The sequence below is a fragment of the Schistocerca piceifrons genome, chromosome 6, assembly GCF_021461385.2.
Source record: "Schistocerca piceifrons isolate TAMUIC-IGC-003096 chromosome 6, iqSchPice1.1, whole genome shotgun sequence".
In the NCBI taxonomy this organism is placed as follows: domain Eukaryota; kingdom Metazoa; phylum Arthropoda; class Insecta; order Orthoptera; family Acrididae; genus Schistocerca; species Schistocerca piceifrons.
In genome coordinates, this window is record NC_060143.1 from 20,630,745 (window position 1) to 20,657,331 (window position 26,587).

Here is a 26,587-nt window from a genome sequence, read left to right on the forward strand (position 1 = left end):
AAAATACAGTACATTACCTAGAGTTTGATAATTAAGGGCAACTAGTTGACAGCCTGCATTCCAGAACACTTGTGGCATGAAGTTGGAAGAATCAAAACGTGTACCAGAAGGATAGACACGACTCAACTGATGCTTATTGTAATTAACAAATTCTACTGGACTCTCCTTCAAAAGTGTTGTAGCCTGCTTCTCATCAAAAGATGACATTTCATAGGGTCTATTCTTTTCTGAAAGATAAATTAGTAAACAAAAACTTCACATATGAGACACCTTATAGTATATTACAACTTTTATCATATGTTCAGCAATACATAATATAAACAGTACAGAATTTGTTGCAAGTAATCCAGAACTACTTTATAACTTACTTGACAAATTAAGAGCTTTTTATAAATATAAAATAAAAGGATTACATGTTTCCATTATTTGAAATATCTTCTTTCCATTAACATAAAGCATTGTGTACTCAGCACATCACTACATCCAACTTGTTGGATTCTTTGTCTTCTCTTTGCCAAGTAAAATAAATCTGTATGGCATGTATTACTTAGTTGTGCAATCACAACAGTTCCTACTTTAAATACACTAGCAATTTTCTTTTCAAGTGTGGCTGTTCTGTCTTTAGTGCAATAGTTAAGTGTTCATGACAGAGATTTGTGTATGCAAAGCTTTGTCTGGGATTTAGAATGATGTGACACACATCGCATTTCATTTTGATGTGTCTTATACAGAGAGATATTTACTATGTAGAAGAGAATAGTCAAGATAATGACACAAGCACCTCTCTCCTACAACATTGAAAATCTATTTCTGGAGCTCAGTATCCTGCCACTGCCTTGTATTTATACTCATGAAACAATCTGTTTTATTCACAAAAATTTACAAACATCAACCACCATCAGACATGTCATTCCAATATACGTCTATAATTAGTCAATGGTTATGGAAGGACAGAGCAGTGTAAGGCACATAGGAATTCTTCTGTACAACAAGCTACATCAAAGTTTAAAGTTAAACAGAGAAGGATTCAGAGCAAAGGTATGAATGTTACATCATAAGAACTGCTTCTATTTAATAGAATAATTTATAAATGTCAGTCTAAAATAACAATGTAATTGCACGGGTGTGTTCAGTCTAGAATAACAACGTAGTTGCACAGGTGTGTGTGTGTGTGTGTGTGTGTGTGTGTGTGTGTGTGTGTGTGTGTGTGTGTTAGCTCATTAAATGGTTTGTAAAAGTTAGCTTGTAAAAGTTAGCAGGTTTTCATTCTTCTTTTTCGTATGTCTGTTGATGACTCAATATGTACACTACTCACTGAATGGTCATTCCCAAATTATTTGAATTGTACCATAACTATCCTTACAAAGTTAAATATCTTCTTATGTACCATTAATCTACAGCATATTTAGTTCATTTTATGCATAAAATGGAAGCAACAAACTAGCAGAACACTCAGAAGCACACTATTAATCACCCATGCCAGGAAACCTGAAGGATCACATAAATATTTTCTTATTATAAGTTAGTTTTTATAACAGTAGAAACAATCAATTGTTGACAAAATAATGTAATTGAATAGGTAAAAAATCCACTCGCCAAGCAGTGGCAGAACACACAATAAAATAAAGTTACAATCAGGCATGTCTTTGTAGCCAGTGGCTCCCTCTTCAGGCAGAAGGGTTGAAGGGGAAGGAAGAGTGGTGAAGGAAACGGTCTGGAGAGGTCTAAGAAAGGGGGCAGATTTTGGGAAAGTCATCCTGAATCGTGGGTCAGGGGAGACTTGCCAGATGGGATGAGAAGGCACCTCTCCAATCCTTTTCTCTCACCCCTCCTTCCTCCCCCTAAGACCTCCGCCTGAAGAAGGAGCCACTGGCTCCAAAAGATCGCGCAACTATAACCTTCCTCTATGTGTGTGTTCTGCTGCCACCCGGTGAGTAGATCTTTCATCTATTCAATCAAATTATAAATTATAAATTCAATCAAATTATAAATGTCTGCTTGTGTCTGTGTATGTGTGGATGGATATGTGTGTGTGTGCGAGTGTATACCTGTCCTTTTTTCCCCCTAAGGTAAGTCTTTCCGCTCCCGGGATTGGAATGACTCCTTACCCTCTCCCTTAAAACCCATATCCTTTTGTCTTTCCTTCTCCTTCCCTCTTTCCTGACGAGGCAACCATTGGTTGCGAAAGCTAGAATTTTGTGTGTATGTTTGTGTTTGTTTGTGTGTCTGTCGACCTGCCAGCGCTTTTGTTTGGTAAGTTTCATCATCTTTCTTTTTAGATATATAAATTATAAATTAGTTTTTAGCTGATATGTTTCATTCTACAGGTGTTGCTTGCTTTTTTAAAATTAGGAGTTAAACAAATTGTATTTGTGGCTTGTCCCACACCCATGTGTAAATACACAAAATAAGATTTTTAGGATCAGTAAAATCAAATCAAAGGATGAGAGCACACAGCCTGCATTTACAAAATACAATGAAGTGGCCATCATCAAGTTGACTAATCAGATATTTCTTGCTGTCACTCCAGAGGAAAGAGTCAAAAGCTTCCAGATTTTATGCAGGACATTGGTGCATGATCTAGTAATCAAAAACTTTATGCTATCACCTCTGCTCTTTTTGTTAGCCTGTGCTATGTGACATCATACAACTATGCATCAGCAACTTTAGCTTTGGGGTCATCTTGATCAGGTAAGAGTGTATAAAAAGTGAAACTCTCTTCAACCTGAAGGCTGGTTTGAACATCTTGTGAGATGGTATGTCCTTGTCTGAATAGCTAGCCAGTCCATAAACCATGGTGCACTATTGCATTTTTCATATCTGTACATAATTAATTATCAGTAGTAAAAGAAGTGATAAGCGTTATAAAAAGCCTTGGATTGAATGAGCACTGGACTCCAGACATTTGCTTTCACTGATGGTTTCTTCACTGTCTTCAATAAATGAGTTCTCCATTCCTCTCATTCTAGTTGTAGGTCTCTATATAGGAAATATCAAGTATAGAGTAATGTGAAATAATTAGTATATTTGTGCAAAATATACAGAGGTAATTACAAATTATCAAAATGATAATTTACCTGACAAAACTGTAAAATTACAGGGAGACAGAAGTACTAAACAGAAGTTAGCTTCAGGGGGTGAAATTCCAGAACTACCAAGAGACACCATAAAAATAGAAAGAATCATACTATGCTTTCAGAAGTGTTCGTTCCTTTGACAGAGGGGAAACAGTGACAATTTGGGGAATGTGGGGAGGAAGTGGCAGAACATTTAGACATTAGGTAGAGAGGGACTCATCTGTTATGTGGGTCATTTCGCAGGTCATATGTGTGAGGAAGTAATATGGTGGATGAGTTTTTGTGAAACACACACTCTCAGAATCTCATCAGCTAACTTCTTTATGGTGCCCAATGTCTTCTCGTAGAGTCTGCAACAACAGATGTCGAGTACCTCCAAAAGGATCTTGTGCTTATTTAATGAAACAGTCCTCTCTTTGTTGGATCTTGTCTATCTCTTCTATTAGTCCAAACCGGTAAGAGTCCATGACTGATGAGAAATACTCAAGAATTTGTTAAACAAGTGTTTTGTAAGCTTTTTCTTCCATGGCTGAAAACTTTTCCTTAAGTTTCTTCCGGTGAGTCTTAGTCTGGAATCTGTTTTTTCAGCAAGTTACAACTAGTTTTTTGTGGCCATTCCATTTAAGGTTGCTCTAGGTGGTTACTCTGTTCTATTTTATGGCTGCGACTGCTTCCAGCTATTTATTGCCAATAGACAGGTTTAGGAATGTTACAGGCCTGAGACAAGGAAGTGTGGTATTACCATTATTATTTATAATGGTGATGGATAAAATTGTGAGGGAGACAAAAGAAGCTCATAGAGGAAGGGAGATGATATTGTGGTGTGGGGAGCCAACAGTAAGGATGTACAACAACAAAGAGACATCTTAAATGAAAAAATCGAGAAATACGGAATGAAATGCACTGTTCAGAAAAGCACGACTATGGTGGCAACTAGAGGAGACAGAGAAAGCAAGAGACAAATTAATATAAAAGGACAGGATATTGAAATTGTGGATAGCTTTAAATATCTAAGAAATGTGATAATGGAGAATGTAAGAATGGAAGTAGAAGTTAGCAAAAGGGTACAACAGAGCAATGCATTTTACCAGTATGTGAGTAGCAGTCTTGGAGGTTCCAATGAAGTGTAAGGAAATACTGTACAAGAGTATTTTACACCCATGCTGATATATGCATTGGAGACCTGGACAATGACAAGAAGATAAGCAAGTAGAATCTAAGCCAGTGAAACAAAATTTCCAAGATGTATGTTAAGGAAAATGAGGAGGGACAGAGTGAGAAATAAAGATGTTAAGAACAAAGTTGGACTAGAGAATATGAATGAGAAAACTGAGAATAGGTTAAAATGGTCTGGGCTTCGACAAAACAATTACAGTAGAAGAATGGTGGAAAGACAGATGAAAATGGAGAAATACCATTAAAGTCTCAACCCGACCTGATGCTGGATAAAAGGGAAACAACTGTGACCAAACAGAATTGAGTCTCTTCATCTATTTCTACACACTATGCTACACTTGTTTATGTTAAGGGTCTGCTGTACCAGTTTTTTAATCTCTACAAGTCTTCCTGCATTTCACTAGTCTTCTATTGTTGCAACCTTCCTATAGACAACAGTATTGTCCACCAACAGCCTCATGGAGCCTCTTATATTATTGAGCAGATAATGCATACAGGATGAGGTGTCTAAGTTTTTCATCTCAAATCACTTTTGACCATTAAAGATATTTGTAATCTCTTTTCACCTAGACAAAGAGTGAGCACGGCTCATAAAAGAAACAGTAGTGGGTTCTCACAACTATTAATAACTGTGGTACAGGCATAAACGTTTTTTAAAGAACTGTAACTGCTATTTTTGCCACAAGAATAGTAGATTTCAATGAGACAAATTCAGTGATATAACTCTCTTGAAAATTTAACAAGAAATCACAGAGTGTTCTCGTGACTTTTGAATGGCCCACCTAAACAATATGTAGATGATGTTTACACTACTCCAGATGGTAACCTGTTCCAGACAAGTAATATGCCATAAGTTGTGTGTTGTAGTTCAGAGGAGTTAACTGAAACATAGTGGAACTGCTGTCTACGTAGAACAGGTTTGTCATGAGAATGCTACAATTCGCTTATAGTGTATCACTTGTGAAACATCAACACAGTGGAATCTTTAGCAACACATCTTCAGTAATGCATAAACGATTTTCAAGAGTATAATATCATTTCTCAATGAAGAATTGGTTGACATGCTCTTCATTTATATTGAAAAGAAATGTATGCAGAATGGTTCCCTAGTAGGTGCTATCCAATTTGTCCCACCTATCAATCATAGACTTCACAAAGAAGTGTCATGGTGATCTCTCCTTTAGCAAAGGATTTCAGAATAGCCCACCATTCGAATCTCTGGGAGGGGACTGCCGAGGGGGAGGTTAACATGAGAAAAAGATTGAATAATCAACGAAATAATAACATTCTACGAGTTGGAGCATGAAATGTCAGTATCTTGAATGTGGTAGGGAAACTAGAAAAACTGAAAAGGGAAATGCAAAGGCTCAGTCTTGATATAGAAGGGGTCAGTGAAGTGAAGTGGAAAGAAGACAAGGATTTCTGATGAGATGAGTATAGGGTAAAATAAACAGTGGCAGAAAATGGTATAAAAGGAGTAGGATTCGTTATGAATAGGAAAGTAGGACAGAGAGTGTTTTACTGTGAACAGTTCAGTGATTTGGTTATTCTTATTAGAATTGACAGAAAACCAACACCGACAACGATAGTTCAGGTATACATGCTGACGTCACAAGCTGAAGACGAAGAGATAGAGAAAGTGTATGAGGATATTGAAAGGCTAATACAGTATGTAAAGGGAGATGAAAATCTAATAGTCATGGGAGAATGGAATGTAGCTGTGGGGGAAGGAGTAGAAGAAAAGGTTACACAAGAATATGGGCTTGGGTTAAGGAATGAAAGAGAAGAAAGATTAATTGAGTTTTGTAATAAACTTCAGCTAGTAACAGCGAACACTCTGTTCAGGAATCACAAGAGGGGGAGGTATAGTTGGAAAAGGCCAGGTGATACAAGAAGATTTCAGTTAGATTACATCATGGTCAGACAGAGATTCCGAAATCAGATACTCGATTGTAAGGCATACCCAGGAGCAGATATAGACTCAGATCACAATATAGTAGTGATGAAGAGTAGACTGAAGTTTAAGACATTAGTCAGGAAGAATCAATACGCAAAGAAGAGGGATACGGACGTACTATGGAATGACGAGATATGCTTCAAGTTCTCTGAGGCTATAGATACGGCAATAAGGAATAGCTCAGTACGCAGTACTGTTGAAGAGAAATGGGCATCCCTAAAAAGGATGATAACAGAAGCTGGAAAGGAAAACATAGGTACAAAGAAGGTAACTGTGAAGAAACCGTGGGTAACAGAAGAAATACTTCAATTGACAGATGAAAGGAGGAAGTACAAAATTGTTCTGGAAGATTCAGGAATACAGAAATACAAGTTGCTTAGGAATGAAATAAATAGGGAGTGCGGGGAAGCTACGATGTAATGGCTGCATGAAAAATTTGAAGAAATCGAAAAAGAAATGACTGTCAGTAGGACTGACTCAGCATACAGGAAAGTCAAAACAACCATCACTGACATTAAAAGCAAGGGTGATAACATTAAGAGTGCTGTGGGAATTCCACTGTTAAAAGCAGATGAGAGAGCGGATAGGTGGAAAGAATACATTGAAAGCCTCTATGAGGGGGAAGATTTGTCGGGTGTGATAGAAGAAGAAACAGGAGTCGATTTAGACGAGATAGGGGACCTGGTATTAGAATCAGAATTTAAAAGAGCTTCGGAGGACTTAAGGTCAAATAAGGCAGAAGGGATTGATAACACTCCATCAGAATTTCTAAAATCATTGGGGGAAGTGGCAAAAAAACAACTATTCATGCTGGTGTGTATAATGTATGAGTCTGGCGAAATACCATCTGACTTTCGGAAAAACATCATCTACACAATACTGAGGACAACAAGAGCTGACAAGTGTGAGAATTATCACACAATCAGCATAACAGCTCATGCATCCATGTTGCTGACAAGAATAATATACAGACGAATGGAAAGGAAAATTGAGCATGTGCTAGATGACAATCAGTTTGGCTTTAGGAAAGGTAAAGGCACAAGAGAAGCAATTCTGACGTTGTGGTTAATAACTGATGCAAGACTAAAGAAAAATCAAGACACGTTCATAGGATTTGTCGACCTGGAAAAAGCGTTCGACAATGTAAAATGGTGCAAGATGTTCAAAATTCTGAGAAAAATAGAGGTAAGCTATAGGGAGAGATGGGTCATATACAATATGTACAACAGCCGAGAGGGAATAATAAGAGTGGATGACCAAGAATGAAGTGCTCGTATTAAAAAGGGTGTAAGACAAGGACATAGTCTTTTGCCCCTACTGTTCAATCTGTACATTGTGGAAGCAATGATGGAAATAAAAGAAAGGTTCAGGAGTGGGATGAAAATTCAAGGTGAAAGGATATCAATGATATGACTCACTGATGACATTGCTATCCTGAGTGAAAGAGAAGAAGGATTACATGATCTGCTGAATGGAATGAACAGTCTAATGTGTGCAGAGTATGGATTGAGAGTAAATTGAAGAAAGACGAAGGTAATAAGAAGTAGTAGAAATGAGAACAGAAAGAAACTTAATATCAGGATCGATGGTCATGAAGTTAAGGAATTCTGCTACCTAGGCAGTAAAATAACAAATGACAGATGGAGCAAGGAGGACATCAAAAGCAGACTCGCTATGGCAAAAAAGGAATTTCTGGCCAAGAGAAGTCTAATAATATCAAATACCGGCCTTAATTTGAGGAAGAAATTTCTGAGGATGTACGTCTGGAGTACAGCATTGTATGGTAGTGAAACATGGACTGTGGGAAAACCGGAACAGAAGAGAATGCAAATTCCTCTCAGCCATCTGTCGCTATAAATAACCAGTCAATAGATACCGACACTGTTTTCAAATTCCTAGGTCTGTGGGTTCAAGATAACCTGAAATGGAATACACATACAGGAAAGGTAAATGCCAGGATTTGTACTGGCTGTTATGCATTGAGTGTACTGAAAACATGTGCTAGCCTGAAAACATTAACCAGTGCATACTACGCTAACATTCAAGCCCACCTAAAATATAGTGTAATATTCTGGGGAAATGCTCCAACTGCTCTGAGCACATTCAGAATCCAGAAGAGAGCAATGAGGATTATTACTGGGAGCAAACCCAGAGACTCCTGCAAACCCATCTTCAGAAAGTTGGAAATCCTTACACTGCCTTGCCTCTACATTCTTGAGACTCTAAAATTCTTCAGAAAACACACAGTGCCAACTGACCCCAGAGTCGTAAAAAATAACGAAATACATGAACACAACACCAGGAAAAACGCAAACCTGCATGTTATACGTACAAACACTCAACTGTGTAAAAAGGGAGTTTTCCACATGGGCCTCCAACTGTTCAACAATCTTCCCACTAGTATTAAGTCCATCAAAGACAACATAAAATTTAGCAAAGCCGTGAAGTCATATTTGTTGTGTCACTGTTTTTACTCTGTAAATGAATACTTAGAACAGTAATCTTGATGTTTGTGTTAAATTGAAAACATTGAGCAATATAATACATTAGGATACTATAGGCTTACATTAATATATGTTAACAATGTTAAATGATATTTTCCAACATCTGCAACACACTGTGTACCATCAGATCACATGGAATAAATAAATAAATAGATCAGTGAGTGATAGAGCTCATATGTGTACTGTCTGAGATATGAGCTCTGTCCATCGCTGCTGGCATGCTTAACCCTGTGCCTTTAATTCAGTCCTTGCCCAAACCATTTCTTCTGTGAGAGACAATTAATTCTGTGCCTTGCTTAAATAACAATCAGTGTCATGGTGGTAAATACTCTAGGATGAAGTAGTGACTTTGTTCGGTGTATGTTATTCTTACTGCATGTCACTTTTATGTAGTGCAATCACATCAGCAAGTGACTTTCTTCAATATCTGTTAATTTTGAGACCATTTCACATTTTCCTTTCTTCTCCTATAGTAGTTCAGTCTTTTAATAAATGTGTTGTTTCTTAACCACATTTGAACATTGATCTTTGTGCAATACCTATCATACCTTATTTTGCAATTCTGTAATTAATTTAGCAAGTCAGGCTGGGGAACATTCCTACATTGATGACCCACAGATAGAATCAGGTGACTCAACTTTCAAATTAGGCATGTTTTGCCAGATCATCACATTAGGTGTGCATTTGGAGTACCATGCAGGTGCACACCCCACCAGCAACTTATGTTTCCATGCTATGGACAATACTGTGCTTCGCATCATGAGCTACTGATATTTCCCTTGCATCTGTTTCACTTGTTCACCCCTTGGGACCCTAAGCACTGTGGCCTCAGCCACTGGCCCAACCAACACCTCACTGTATGCAGCTCCAGCTCCAGCCATTCATGGCGTTATCGCCAACTTGGCCACACATCCTGCTGAAGTAGAATGCTGCAAAGCTGACATGTACACACAACTTGCAGTGATGTGACCATCAGTGGCCCAGGCCCCGGTGCCAGGCTCGCCATGCCCGCACCAGTTCCTACATCTGCTGCCATCGCCACTCCTCCCAGCCTCAACACACTAATGCTCGATCCCCCTCCTGTTGTCACCCCTCTGTCAGGCCCAGGAGCTACACATCATTTCCCACAGGTTCCTGTACAACATCTGGCTGACTTGCTTTATAGCCCTCTCACTGACACTGCCAGCCTCACTGACAGGGTGCACAGGATCCTGGTGCATGAGACACTGACCTCCCTACCTATGACCTCCATGCATGAACCACACCCCCATCCCAAGCCGTCAGCTGGCTGCCACACTGCCAGCCAACTCACAGCTTGATGTGACCCTAATGACATTACCAGCTGCTCCCTTCCCTATTTGCCCACAGGATAGTGCCCACCAGCATGGAGTATCTACACCTGCATCAGCAATGATATGACAATACTGCAGGTGACTGTGGCGCAGCCAGCTTGATTCCAAACACCACAGCACATGCATACTTGGCTGCCAGTGCAATGATGGCTACCACCGCTGCAATTCCAACTGCCCTGCTGACACCGTTCACAACACAGCCAGTCTCTGCTGAGAGCTTCAGCCTGAACACTGCAAACTGCAGGGAGCCCTGCTCTTGCTACCCAAACCCCAATGGCTACTGCTGTAAGGTGCACCCGGCTGCTGCTCAGTCTTCTAACATCTGTTCAACAGCGACACTCACTGTATCATGCCATTCCTGATCAACACTGATCTCCCCATGGCAGCTTGTATGGGGTCCTGTTGCTGCCTCCGCCACTCCATGACAGCTGTGAAAAACTCCCCATCATCACCCATGGCACACATCATCATGTCCTCAAACTCAGCCTGCAATGGAACCTCCTCTGGACTTTCACCATCATTGAAGTCACTGACCCCATTATCGGAGAGGAGTTTATTGGGCACTACAGCCTGCTCCCTGACATTGCCATTTGGCATCTCATAGACAGCGATACTAGGAGAGAAAAGAATAGTAACATGTTTTGCTGCTTTCTTCAATGTGAAGCAGGTGGCATTTTCTAACACATATGCTGAATTCTTGGTGCTACCTCCTGTTCACACACACTCAACCAGCACACTTCAGGAGGTCTGCCACTCAACTGTCCACTATATCGAGACCACCCCCTGCACACCTGTCTTCAGTTGGCCATGGCCCCTATTGCTGGACAAATTATTCAAGATCACCAAGGTCTAGTTTGATGACTGCTAGTTGCCAGCGAGCTGTGTCCTTTGAAGACTGCATGGGCATCTGCCCTCCACCCTGCCATGAAGAAGGGTGACTCCTGGCGCCTGTGTGATGACTGATGGAAGATAAATGCCTGCACCATCCCTGGCTGTACTTGGTGTCACTCCTATGCAGGTACACAACATGCTGGCTGGGGCTACAATCTTCAGCATAATCAACTGCACCAAGGATTTTACCCAGACACCAACTGTATCGGGGGATATCCGGAAAGATGCCATCATCATGCCATTTGGGCTCTACAAAAGTGCCTTTATGACCCTTGGTCCTGGTAATGCCACCCAAATATGACAGTGTACTGGATAGAATCTTGCAAGACTTGCCCTGGTGTTTCGCCTACATGGACAACATACTTGTTTTCTCTGCAATGAGTGATGAACACCGCAAGCACCTCTGCGTAATTTTTTAATGCCTCCAGGATGCCAGCATCATAATCAACACAGCAAAGTGTGTTTTCAGTGCCAGCGAGGTGGTATTCCTGAGCCATACCATCTCCGCTACCAGCTCATGCCCCTGCCTGGCAAGGTATAAGCTATACTCAATTTCCAGCACCCAGAGATATTTGAGGACCTCTGCTACTTCCTTTGCATGTTAAATTTCTTCCACTGTCTCCTGAGGAATGCAACTGCTATATAGGAGCTGCTCACTGCCGCACTCCACAACCCCAAAACAAAGGGGAACAAACTAGTGTCATGAACGCCACAAGTGAAAGACAATTTTCTGTCACCAACCATGACTTGGCAGACACTATCACTCTCGCACACCCCCACCCCACCAACCTGCCCACCCTCATGGTCAACACCAACCAGACGGACAGCGGCATGTCAGTGACACCTGACAGCAGCTTGCTTTCTTCTTCAGTAAGCTATCTGCTACTCAATGGCTCTGAAATGTTTGTGACAGAGAGCTTCTTGTCATCTACAAGGCAATCAAATACTTTTAGCCAGTGGTGGAAACCCATCACTTCATGCACATCACAAGCCTATAATGTTTGCCCACTCTAAAGACATCTACCAGTGCTCCTCACATCAGTTCTGGCAGCAATCCTTCATCTCCAAATTTACTACTGACGTATGTCATGTTGCCAGAGTTGACAACATTGTTGCTGACTGCCTCACCCGTACCTTTGCCATCACTTTGTTCCTGGACTACGAGGCACTTACCATCACCCTGGAACACAACCCAGAGCTCACCTGCCTCTGGCAGGACGCTGCTTCCAGACTCCACTTTCAATGTACATTGGTCCCCAGCTCAGACAGCAGCATCTGGTGCAACACAATCAGTGGTTCACCCTGTCTGTTCCTGTCCACTGCCTTCTGCTAGTCCACATTTTATCAGTAGCTAAAGTTGTAGTGTTTTGTGTGGCCAAGCATTCAGAGGGACTGCAGGACCTGGGCCTACAGCTGGCTCAGTGAGGCAGTGTCAGCACTTGACATCACTGCCCCCATGATAGCCGCTGCCTTCGTCTCCATGTAGACTGCCCATTTCAGTTGCCCGTGTCAAGCCACAATGGACTGCAATTTTTATGTGCCCTTTTTCGTGTACTGAAGGACCTCTGTGTGATTGACCTGCGCCTGACATCCAACCACCAACAGCATGGTGAAATATCTCCACCATACCTTGAAGGCCGCTCTCACTTGCCAGAACAACAGGTCAACTGCCACCCTGTCACTGGTACTGGTACTTGTTGGTCTCTGCGTCACTCACAAGGCTGACCTCGAGATGTCAGCTGCTGACCTTGTTGTGGCAGCCACTTGTGCTGGGCAACTTCCTAGACCTTGATGACCTGCCTAAGCATGAAGTCATGCTTGAGATCAGCAAGCCTGCAGGAATGTATGGCTTGCCTGTTGCCCACCACTAACTGGCACCATGCAAGTGCAGGGCATTCATTCATGGTGACCTTGCCTCATGCACCCATGTCATGCTGTGCATTGGCCCTCACCAGCCACCACTTTCTCCATATTTCTCCAACCCCCATCAGGTCCTAAGTGAAACTCCAAGACGTTTACTCTGCATATTCATGGCACACCATCCAGCATTTCAATCAATATATGCTACCTGATCTCAAACGGCTGAGCCTGGCCACTAATTTCATCAAAATCTTGCAGACACACATTGGTGCCAATGGCAGTGCCTTTGATGATACTGGTGGCACCACCACATTGCCACTGCTGACACTGCACCAAGCATCCCTGCCATGGAAACCCCCAAGAGACCATCCCATCACACTACAGCCAACAATACCACAGGAAACCCACCGTGCTCCACCAGCACTGTCCCAAACCCATTGGCCATCGACAACACAAGTGCCAGCATCCCTAACGCCCAGGATGCTCAGGTCTCTGTACCTCTGCCTCTCATTCAGCCTATGCCCAACACAGCAATTTCACCTCTGCCACCATCAACAACCAATTACGCCCCCAACACCCCGCACAGCCCCTGTCACTTCCACAGCAGCATTATTTCATGTATTCCCAGAGTCATTCCTGGACCTGCTGCCACCTGTCATTACACTGTAGGCATTGGAGATTCATGCGCACAGTATCCAGCATGTGCATTTTCAACTTTCAAATGCAGACACTGTGCTCAGCCCCTCCTCACAGCCACCTTTCCATGTCGCTGTGCTCTTGCCTCCGCAGCTGCGTAATGACAAACGTGCCCAGTACCTGCCCACCCCTGCGTGCACAGCACTGGACACAGGCTCAGGCCAAACTGGCTCACCACCCCCCACCTTGTGCACTGCCAGATTACTCATCACTCATGCTTACTGCTGGTACTGCGTTGTCACTTGCTGTCACGCAGCAGACACGCACTACTGACATCAGATAACCGGGTGTCGTGCGTACCTTACATCCAGTGTTCTGATGTTCTGTGCCCAACTCCATCACACAAGCAGCACCTGAAACATCAAAGCATCAACACCAGGATCCATGGTTTCACTGCTGGTACAACACCCACCTCACCCACCCTCCACACCCCCCCTCTCATCCCATCTCCCACTTGTACCAGCTTTCACTGTCATCACCTCGCTTATCATCTGAATTCTGCTCTCACAGGGAGAACTGTGTGGTAGCCACCAACTGCACATTGGGCTTAGCAGTTCTGTATGTTTCTAGCTTGCTGTGGCTAACTGCTAAGGCAGCAAGTTTCTTCCTTCATGTGTTCACTTCTTCCCCAAGCAGTTGATTCTGCGATGCAGCACGTTACCCACCTATGGTCTCTGGCTACTGGTACAATATAATAGCTCAGTTCATAGCATGGCTTCCACTACCCCAGCCTTATTCTGTATTGGTCTTCTCCTTGCAGCACCAAAATCAACTCTGGACCCAAGCCCATGTTGCAACAGACATGGCAAAGTGCTTTGTACTGAGATAGTTATTGTGAAGTTTTAAGACTATGCCTGCTACACAGCCCAGTGTGTAAATAGGTGTCTCATGCCACAAGACATTCCGATAGATTCCCACATCAGTACTGTCCAATTTCTCCCTGTCACCGCCAGCATGCTCATGTGTTAACTGCATGTCTTGGTCTTATCTTGCCCAGACAATTTCTTCTGCAAGATATGATTAATTCTGCACCTTGCATCAATAATAATCTGTCTCATGCTGCTGGTTACTCTGGGACAAGGTAGTGACTTTGTTCAGTGTCTACTGTTCCCACTGCATCACATTTTGATCTAGTGCTGTCACATCGGCAAGCGACTTTCTCTGATATCTATTAATTCTATTAATTTCTCTAATATCTATTAATTTTGAGACACTTTCAAGTTTACTTTATGTAGTAGTTTAGTCATTAAATAAACATGTTGTTTCTTCATCATGCATGGACACTGATCCCTGTGCTGTACCTATCAAGCACCAATTTGGAATTTTGTAATTAATATGGCAAGTTAGGTAGGGAACAATTCCTACACCACCTTGATGTGAGGCTGTCTGTCTCAATCAATCCAGTCAATCATCCCACAGGATGGCCTCACAATCTAGTGGCAAGCATCACCTGTGATAAAATGAGCCACAATTCACACCCTGTTCCAATCACCCCAACCCATGATGCAGTGCGATACACAATGCCACCACTGAGCGGTGATAGAGGTACTCAGGGTACCCTCCGCCACACACCGTCAGGTGGCTTGCGGAGTATGGATGTACATGTAGATGTAGATGTGGAGGGAATATGGCAGGAGCGTGCCCTCGTGCATCATGCCATTGCAGCAACTACACTTTATACAATGCGTACACCATGCAATAAATTTAATAATTTCCTTAATGTGGCTAAAGCAGGGACCGAGCCATCTCCATACCAAACTGCCTTGAAACTGGTTCAGCAGTTCAGTCAAGAGAACATAACAAATTTACTTTCACATTTAATAATATTAGGATGGAAATATGGATTAAACAGACTGAGGATTGTATAAGCTTTGTATTCATTGTGTTGAATCATACAACATAGAACATAGCAAGCAATAAAAGCATTTACACAAATATGATAAAGTTCAAAAGCCAAAAAGTAAATATTCTTTTCAAAGAGTAAATATTTTTTCCTTAATTTGCTTAATATTTTCCAAATCAATAAGTACGTTGTGCTACAGGCATTCTAAAGTACCCCAAGTTCTTCATCAGTGTTCAAGCTATCTCCAAACAAAATTTCACTGAATTTGGTTCAGCAGCTTTGTGAAAATGTAGTAGTCAGAGAGCCTTTTGGATTTGTAATATTACAGCATGACACAAATATGAAGGGACAGAAAAATCAAGAGTTCATGTTAAAAAAATTGTGTCAAGTGAAATCACAGAATTTGATATGTATGTACAGTTGTACAATAATGTGTAATACACAACAGTATCAATCAATTTACATTATGGTAGACTTATAACACTATAAAGTGACTGCAAAAGTACAAATACTCACAAATTATACTATTTTCTTGGAATAAATTCAAGCATGGTCCACTGATGTTCACAGAAACCAAAATATCTTGTAATTTCTCAACCAGCTGTAATTGTAGCATCCATAAACCCAACAGTGATGTTGAATGTAGAAGCAAATAATTCTAAATTGTCCAAGGCTTTAAACATCCCCTGATTGGTAGGTGGAATGGTGTCTGTATTCTCCTCCTCCTCACTTTCTTGCACCTCAGTCACAGCTTTTGGCACATCAGATTCCACAGAGGCACATACAGCAACACTGTTGCTTGCACAAATGAATTTTTCGAAACTAATCCAAGGATTCACAATGTCTTGAGGAACTCTCCATTCATCAGGTGGATTGGCACTGTCTAACTCACAGACGTCTCCAGTGTTACTATGTCTCCAGGCTCTGTTAAAGCAGTTCTGTGCATGATGTGGCAACACAGAGTTCCAGGCTGTTGTGATGGCTTTTACTGCGGCAAGCAGATTCCAATTTGGGGTCACAGTATTGTTTACAGCAGCACGAATTGCAGCTCTTAAAAGTCGCTTGCAATAAGCTCGCTTCATGAGAGAAATTATTCCTTGGTCCACGGGCTGAAGATTGCTTGTCGCATTTGGTAGAAAAGAACTGAACCTTTATGTTAGGTAAGTTCAGATCCTGTATGTTATGGGCAGCACATCTGTCTGATGTAAGAAGAATATGTCTGTTTTGGACAGCCATTCAACTGCTGAGACAAAGAAGTCATATGCAAAATGATGAGCCAGTGACTCAAGCTTTCTTATGGTGAGAGTAGATGCCAGGTAAAGTCTCCATATTTATGTATTTAAAACTTAAAGTAACTCTATTACATTCTACGACTAAATTGCCGACCTGATGTTGATGAAATTTGGTATGGAGACAACCCAACCCCTGAGGAAGAGCGTAGGCCACTCTCACCCTGTCATGAAAATTATCAAATTTGCAGCACAATGTACACATTGTGCAAAGCACAGCCACCACAATAGCATGAAGCACAGATGCACACTGCCGCCCCCCCTACCCCCGCCCACACCGCTCAGCAGCAACACTGCATGCTGTGCCACTTCATGACTTGTGGTGATCAGAACAGGGTGCAAACCACAGTTCATTTCATCACAAACTATGCCCGCCATCTGGGCTGTGAGGCCGTCCCACAGGACGACTAGCCGAACCGGTAACAACAGACATGCGAAGAATTGTTCCCCACCCACCCCACCAAATCAAATACAAAATTGCAAATCAAGGCATGATAGGTACAGCACAAAGACCATGTCCAGATGTGGTTAAGAAACAAACGTTTTTAAAACAACACAGCTTCTCGGACTTACTGATAACCCAGGAACAAAATTTCTCACTGCCATCCACATTACATACAACGTCAACAATTATACGTCGTTTGCTACTACCTCCATTGTGATACTTTCGTCTTTTACATTTCAGGAGTAATTTGGAAAAATTTGTACAGAAGTCCAGCTTTGTTCATATTGAACACATCACACGAGGCATACTTTTCCCTCACTCCATCGAAATCATGCAACCAGCTGTTCACACTTTCTTCATCAACTTTATTTGCTTCAACACAAATGATACACAGATGATACTGAATGTCTCTTCTGAAACTGACACAGCCAACCAGCAGAACAACTAAACTCATTGACGCATATATTTTTGGCAATTGCATTTGCTTTTGATTGAATCATAGGACCACTTAAACGTATGTTAGATGCACAAATGTGATTGAACCATTCTAGCGGTAACATCTTGATGTTTTCATACTTTGCACTACAAAATCATTTGGATTTTTTCCTGGAACCTGATGCAGCACCATTCATGATTTTTTCTTGATTCTTAATTATCATGGATAAAGTAGATTTGGGAATTCCAAACAGCTCTAAAATGGGTGTTTTCTTTGTAATATTGTCCACTTCATCTATAATTTGTAATATTGTCCACTTCATCTAGAATTTTAAGCTTTACCTGTTCATTTAGAGTTGTCTGTTTTCTCTTTGCCATGTTTTACATGCTACCATGTGTAGATTTTTATTCAGTATTCGAGCTTGATTTGGCTACAACTGAAAGAACAGTATCCTACACGAACAGGAACATTCTACAAGACAAAACTGAAAAACCACAAAATTAAGTGAAAAACTTCTACAGAAAAGTCAAATGGAATAAAATTATGCTGCCGACTTACTACACATGGTATTGTAGTACTCCACAAAAGATTATGAAGAAGCATGCACCTAGATATATCTCCTAGAAAATACAACTAACAATAACTTGAGTAAGACTAAGGTCATTAACCACCATAAATAAAATGGAAAAATACAAGTTTGATTTTTGGAAAGAAGAAAGCAACAAGCATGCACTGTTTTCAACAAAATGGCAAAAAGGAATAAAAGAATTTAAATATTACAGTAACAGTCTTTTTGCATTCAGAGTTTTACTCCTTAGATCCTTTCTCACACTTGTGTCCTCTATGTACAGCCACTAAAACCTTCCTATATACATGTCAGCATCCTTACTTGCAACTACAAGAGCTCTTGAAACCCATATTCTTATCCTGCTCTCGACTATTCATCCCTGTACCTATTTCTCTCCGACCTCATTTGCACTTAAGCCACTCTCCCAAATACAACTACTCATTCCAGTTAGATTGCAGCAATTTGTGTGTGTGTGTGTGTGTGTGTGTGTGTGTGTCCTTTGATCAATTCGAGTTCAAAAGCTGGACTTCAATGACTAGCACCTCATTTATAAGCCCATCCGCTTCTCAGTATTTTCTCTGTATGCTGACTGGATGCCTTTTCTGCTATCGCTATTTGTACTCAGGATTTTTCCATTCTTATTCTTTTTTTTCCCTAGCATTTATCATATCTAGTATGGGGTCCCCATTCCCAGGACTTGGCAAATTTTATATTGTTATTTAACTTTGAGAGTGGATGTTCTTCATGATGCCACAGATGTCAAAGTAACATAAGTGTGGAAAGGGTGTGTCATCTGTCCGTGAATCACGTAAACTTTGTAGTGTATGTTATCATATTTAAACTGTTTGCTTATCAGATTCTCTGATGCAGAAGTTGGGCACCAGCCCAGCATTTGTCTAAACAAGTGTGGGAAACAACATTGAGGCTGGCCTGTGTAGCAGCCAATGGACGTTACCTCAGTGTACAGATTCAGTTCTGGTCTGCTCCAACCCCCTGTCTCCCTAAATATTGGACTGCACTTTATAGTATATGTGGAGGCTAGTCTTGATTTTCCATTATTATAATACATTCTTTCAAGAATGAGAAATTACTATCTTTTTGAGAAAAAATATCTTTATGAGTGAAGCTCCTCAAAATTTTTATTTAAGTCCTCCCATAAAAATATAATTGTTATCTTTGTTCTATCATTGTCATTACAACCATTCACAGTCAAAAACTTAGGAAAGAGTATACTAATGCTGTGAATGTAGGTGTGTACATATGGTAGTTTTTTTGGGAGGACTAAGGCTGTGCCAACACTGTTAAGTTGTTCACTGCATAGAAATTGAGCATCTTTGCACATTCTCCACACCCTTACATTCACTTGATCATTACCATACCTTTGGTTGATCTATTTCCATTAAAACCTGGTGAACTATTCACATGGGAATAATTTACTGGCTACTTAGGCCCTGAGAAGCAGATAAGTAAAAGAAAAAGGACAATTACTAGCTGAAATTTTGGATAATTGCCGGAGCATAATCTAACTCATACAGATCTTTATATTCAATTCTTTTTTTTCCATCACAATATTACCCATTAATATGTAATTAATGATCTTCATTGAACCATATGTATCCAAAGTGTCCTTAAAACATACTACTGGATTAGCTTTTATGGTACAATGTTGATGGATTGGTGCGACACATTCTTTATCATGGTGAGCAACTTCATCAAGTTCCAGATAACTTCTGTTTTGTTTTGTTTATATCGATATGTACAACTAAATATGGTACACATCTTTCAAATTTCCTGAGACTTTCATCTTTCCAACCATCACCTGAGTATCAATTAAAATGCTCTTGATTTTATTTACACATTGTTCAGCTGTCAATCAAGTCCCAATACTGAATATTTTGTAACTTGATGGTACATCTCTTTGCCTTTGGCCATCACAGCTGTCACAACAAAAAGAAGCAAAATCAGCACCAGCTAGTTATAGACTATTAGCAGTGATGTACATTCATCTAACAAAATGAAAATGAGAAGGAAGGATTATTTGAAATATCCGTATAACACTTCCTATGGAATTTAATAAATGTTGACTTATGTTGAATATATGATTGTTATAAAAAAAGAGTCAGTATTATTTTTGATCTTACAAGAATGGAAAGGCATTACTTACATCCATCTCTTTTTGTCCTGAATTACACTCATACTTCTAGGGTATTTTTTACATCCATACGTTATCAATGTTTTACAACAACTATTTCAGTTTATATGATCTAATCTTTTACTACGTGTTCATTCCAGCTTCATTTCTTCAGTCTGATTTCCTATTTTCAGCTACAAGATAGTGGTCTCTGACTAGTAACTCACTTTGATTCCTTCTTTCAAGCAAAAGTTGTTCCACAGAGCTTTATCTTCCAAAGAGTAGTTGATCATATGTTCAGTAGATGATCGGGTCATTCTCCCAACAACTAGTCATTTTCTGACTTGGGTTTTATAAATATCATTTCAAAGCTTTCTACCCTTTACATGCATCCACAATGAGATACAGTATATTTCAGAATGTGCAATATGCATTTCTTTGCAACATGCCATAGTTGCTTTTGGAATACTTTTTTTTTCATTTGATTTGTCTTAAAATATAGGATTACACTATTTAACATGTTTTTGATTGGTTTTACATTTGTTGCACCCCAAATCATTCACAGTTCTCATTCCTCTTCTATTTATTTTGCTACCCCATCCAAATTACTCTATTTCTTTCATTTCACTGGCCATTCAACATGACAGCATTATCTTACATGTTGACTTTTTCTTCCTACTGTACACATCTTCCAATCACTATAACAGTCATTCTACTGCTTTTATTCTTTTCCTGTTATTACTTTTATATCCAATTGTGTTTCTCTCCTATTGAATCTTGGCTGTGTAATTGCTGGAATTTTCTTCTTTTCTATTCTTCTTTCCATGATTCAACACCACTTCATGTCACTGATGCATCACTCACCAGTTCTGGAAAAATGTACTTAGGTCACTATTCAAGAGCAGACCTGGTTAATCTGAAAATTTAAGGAACTTCTCAGCCTATTTCTATGTTTTGTGAAGGTTTGTCTTCAAACAGAACTTTGAGGCTATTGCTTATGAACTGAGTATGCTAATTCCTGGGCTGAGATTGATATTTACTCTCCCTTTTCTCTTTTTTGATGGTTCAGAAACAAGCTGGCTGTATTTTATGCATTTAGGATCTGGAAGAGCTAGAATAAATTTTTAAAAGGGTATTTGTAATATCTGCTAAATTATTCTGTAACGTTTCAATATTTTTAGCTCTGCACTAAGAAAACTACCATTGTATTATAAACAGCAATAAAAGTTTTCATATTTGGTCAAATATACATAGATATTAAAAAGATGCTTACTTTCAGAATTTTCAAAGGACGAGAAGTGTACTGGTTGAACGTAATTGACCAATGCTGATATTTCAGCACCAGCCTCAGTCTCTTGAGCAGCTGCTTTCTCAGCAGGAATCTTATCATGTAAACCCTTTGTTTCTTCTGCAACATCATCTTCTATTTCATCAGCACTGCTGCTCTCATCATCGTCGTCGTCTGAAATATTATTAAAGGTTTAAATCATTCTCAGCACACTAAGTTGAGAAAACACCAGGCACAAGGAAAAAAATCATATAAATAAAACAAGCTGCAGTAAGTTCCTTGCATTGTAGTTAAATTCAAATCATGAAGTTTTAAAAATCAATATTGTGAAACAAATACTAACAAAGAGATAGAGGGGCTGGCCAGTACTTACCTCAGCTCAGTACAGCCGATAGATACACAAAACAGAACAGAAAATTTACGTTCCTAGCTTTCGGCCAAGTGCCATTTGGCTTCTCCCACCCAACACCAGTCCCTCGGAACTGCGGGGATGGGAACTTGCACTCCAACACATCCTTTCATCCTGCCACCCCCCTTGGACTGAACCTACGTTAAAACAACCTCACTCCCATTTACTCTTCAGTCTTCTCCTCTTTCCCTTTCCTCTTTAGCCATTCACGCATCTTTTCATCCTACATAGTTGTGTTTATCTTTATACTATATACCTCTTTACTTCTGTATGCATCCTCTTTGGTTTGAAGCTGGCACAGTACTTACAGTAGAATATCTTTGGCTTCCCTCTGACAACCATGCCTCCATCCTTGCTACCCTCCCTGTTTTCCTTTCCCTGTTGCTTCATAACCTGGGTTGTGAGTAACTGAATCCACTTTCCCTTCTTCTCTTTGTTTCCCCTCTCTCCTCCCTGATCAAGGAACAAAGTTCCGAAAGCTAGGAACGTAAATTTTCTGCTCTGTTTTGTGTATCTATCGGCTGTACTGAGCTGAGGTAAGTACTGGCCAGCCCCTCTATCTCTTTGTTAGTATTTGTTTCACATCTTTGTATGAGATTTTCCATTACTCACAAAAATCAATATTGATTTCATATGACATCAAAAGGGTCATATTCACAACCTAGTTTCTCTCCTATTCATTCACATGCCACATGGGTAGATCCTATCATAATGGAAAGTCTTCAGGAATCAGGAACAAGACAAGTTGTTCATTAGCACGCAGAAGCTGCCTCTGTAACCTACTTCTATGAACTAAACAAATATTATGACTACTGGCTTCTGTAGATCCCAATAAGAAAGAGAGCACATTCCAATATGTGGAATGCATCAAAGTATACATTAACAAAAAAGAGTCAAGTAATCGAAACTTAACCTGCACACTGTACTAGTTGTAAAGCATCACTATGTTGCTTAACGCTGTTTGTGCTTATGGCAGCTAAATTTAACCAATTAAATCAGACAGAAAGCTACTACTGTGAAAAAGCTGGTGCCGTCTAAGTTACATTAAACAGCTACAGTTTATCTCCTCTTGACAGCTTAAGATTTACAAGATTGCAGCAGTGTTTTTCAAAGAAAATAGCTACTCATACGAGTAAATACAAAGTCCTGTTTACAATATATTACTATTTGCAATGATCACCACTACTTGCAGTGTAGCTAACAGAGGTTTACAATACTTGAACCTAGCTATTCAGCAATTTGTAGGACGAATGGCTAATTAAGTACATTTCTAATTTTCTTTCTAATTGATTGGGATTTCCAATTTCATGCTGTATGTTGCCAAATGAGAGCCTGTGTAATATATTTGTATGAAAAGTCTATTGGCAGTGCATGTAGTGTCTGTACAAGTAATCTACAGCATCACTATTTGGCTGTGTATTTTTAGTGAATGCAACACTTGCTACCACAATGAAGAAGTACTCAGTGCTTTTGATGGTGGCCAATGATTTGAATGTGTAATCACCATTTCCACCACAGCTGTTTTTAGGGGGTTCAGTTTCATTTGGATTGGTGTTTAAAAAATAAAATTTAAAAAATCATTACACTGGTCAACCAAGACACACATCAATTTTCAGCTCATCTTCTTTCTTTGTTGTTTCTATCTTTATAGCACTACTACATCCCCTCATCATGCTGTCTTCTCCCTTCTTCTGTCCATGAATTTCCCATTTTCTTATTTATTATGCCTTAAGAATCTTCTAAATTTAGTATTCTTTTCTTAAAAAAAGTTTCTTTCAGTTATTTCTTATTCTTTGGTGTCATTTCTTTTCAGTTCTTTTCTTTTTACTGTAATTCACACTACTGTTGACTTCCTATTCCAGAAATAAAGGAATATTTGTTTTGACAGTATGTTCTCATTCATTTAGTAGATGTGACCAAAAAATGTTAACCATCATTTTGGCATGACTTATGATACTTTCTGTATATTTTGGTACACCTCCTCATTTCTTCTCATTCTCCAACAATCTATTGTTTATACTGCACCCATATTTTTCTAAAAATCTGTCCTGCAAGTCCTATATATTTATTCCATCCATCTTCTACTCCATCATTAAGCATTGAAATGCATATAAGCATCTTACTATTCTGGTATGGTGATAAGTTTTGTACAAAGTGTGTTCAAAAAGTTTTGCACAGTCGTCTCTAATTTTTTTTATTTTTTTGCAGGAGGAGAATGAAATTTTTTGTGATCATACGTGGAACATTTAGCTATAAGTTGGTATATAAAAGTATGTGAGCCATAATGGAGCGTGAAGTAGCTGTCTGGTTGCGATAACGGTCGGTGATGGAGTTCCTCTTCAAGACCGGCGATGACTCTGCCACATCGATTCACAGGAAGTTTCTCCCTGTTTATGAGGAGGACACAGTGGATCGGAGCAGTATCCAGCAATGGTTGCAGAAGTTTAAAGAAGGTGATTTCTCTCTACTGGACAATCCAAAATGTGGTAGACCATTGACAGCAGTGAGTGATGTGAATAACGAGACCACTGATCAAAGCATCCAAAATGACAGATGTGTGATGACACGACAGCTTGCTGAAATGACTCGTTTGACATTGGGTAGTGTGGTATCAGTGGTACAGTCACTAGGGTACAGAAAAATCTGTGCACATTGGGTGCCTAGATTATTGACAAGAGAAATGAAAATGATGAGGAAGAACGTGTGCGAGGGTCTCACGAAGACCTTTACAGAAGAGTGGAAACAGTGTTTTGACAGCGTCATTACCCAGGATGAAACATGGTTGTTTTGGTCCGAACCTGAGAGGAAAACCCAATCCATGGAGTGGTGTCATCCGGGTTCCCCTCAGAAGAAGAAACCATGACTTTCACAAACAGCAGGCCGAAAGGTGATGGCCTCCTCCTTTTGGGATCAGTGTGGTGTCATTTTCAGTGACCTTTTGGAGCCCGGCTCCCCAATTAACCTTGACCATTACTGTTTGTCATTGGACAAGCTGTGACGTGCCATCAAGACCCACAGACCACAGCTTCAGGGTCAGATCATCAGAGTACACCATGACAATGCCAAACCCCATACAGCCCTTATGACGCAGGAGAAAATCCCTACAGGCCGGACTTGGCTCCATTTGATTTTTACCGCTTTGGTCGTCTGAAGGCCCGCCTGGGTGGTAAAACATTTGATAGGGAGAAAGACCTTATTTCCTGTGTCAAGCGATGGTGTAAAAGTCAATCCCCAGAATTTTACCAAAGTGCATTTACATCATGGAAAGAACATTGGGCCAGATGTGTCACAGCTGATGGAGGCTACACTAAATAAGTTCAATGTTCCAGGTATGTTCACAAAGAATTTCATTCTGCTCCTGCAAAAAATAAAAAAGTTAGAGATGACTGAGCAAAACTTTTTGAATGCCATTTGTATTTCTAAAGACGTATTTCTTGTTGGTGGTATTTTAATTGAACTATAGACCCTCTTCATTATCTAATGCTTACAACCTCAACAAATTTTTCTAGCCCATTCTGCTGTATAATTGTTTGAAAAAACAAGTTAAAAAGTATAGGTGATAAGCCTTCTTCTTGTCTAACACATTTCAAATGGCTTAGCTATTTCTCCCATGAATTTAAATTTAGATATCATATTTGTTAGAATCTTTGACTTGTGTTTGGTGATTTTCCTTTAACACCAAATTCTCTAATGACTTTATCTACTGTTCCTCTGTCTACAGGATCAAACATTTTATTGTAATCACTAAACAATACTATTATAAATTTTCTGGTTCCTGAGGTGAATTACTGACTCAAAGTTAATAACCAGTTCTGCACAGGATCTTCCATTTCAAAAACCACCTGACATTTAATACTATATTGTATGCCAATGGTAGAAGTCACCTGTAATTGTTGACTTTTCTATTTGTTTCCCTTTGCATGTACTGGGTGGATTAATGCTATTTCCCATGCTTCTGGAATGTTTAATGTTTTCCAAATGTTTTCAAAAAGCTAGTTTTTTGATTCACTAATTGTTTCCACCTTCTTGAGTTGGCTCGTTAATAAAGGACTTCCATCTTCATCTGTCTCTCCACCACCTCTCCCCTTCTTTAAGAACATCTTCTGGTTTTCCTCCCTCCAAAATAGTTAATTCAATTAACGATTTCAGGGAAAGCTTGCAACAGTTAAGACTCGGATGAGGTGTACACGGAACCTGATGCCAGTTTAAAATTTAACCTATTTCATGATACTTTCGTAACTATATTTGAAAACAGTTTCCCTGAGAAAATAGTGAAATATGATTGCAAGAAACCATCTAAAAAGCCATGACTTACTTAAGGGATAAAAATATCTTGTAAACAGAAAAAGGAAACATAAGTTATAGCTAGAAGGAGTCATGATCCAGAAACAGTCAATCATTATAAAAAATACTGCATTGCATTAAGAATAGTCATAAAAATGTCCAGAAGTATGTGCATTATGTCAGAGATTAGCACCACTGATAATAAAATTAAAACAATTCAGAATATTGTTAAAAGGAAAACAGTGGAACCAAGAGAACAGGAAGACTGTATTTCTATCAAACCCAATGAAAAGTTAGTCAACAAAAAATTAGAAGTAGAAAATATTTTTAATGTTGTTGTTGTTGTTGTGGTCTTCAGTCCTGAGACTGGTTTGATGCAGC

The 26,587-nt window shown here is 39.8% G+C and overlaps 1 protein-coding gene across 1 annotated transcript in view; it reads right to left on the reverse strand.

Annotated features, from left to right (window-relative positions):
• The window catches only part of LOC124802835 (1-phosphatidylinositol 4,5-bisphosphate phosphodiesterase classes I and II), a 390,603-nt gene that overhangs the window by 95,365 nt on the left and 268,651 nt on the right, over nucleotides 1-26,587 (reverse strand). Inside the window, exons 13-14 of the mRNA XM_047263846.1 lie at nucleotides 21,499-21,687; nucleotides 18-227 (exon numbers count right to left, since the gene is read on the reverse strand). Coding sequence (XP_047119802.1) covers nucleotides 18-227; nucleotides 21,499-21,687 — 399 coding nt within the window. The remainder of the gene's footprint in view (nucleotides 1-17; nucleotides 228-21,498; nucleotides 21,688-26,587) is intronic.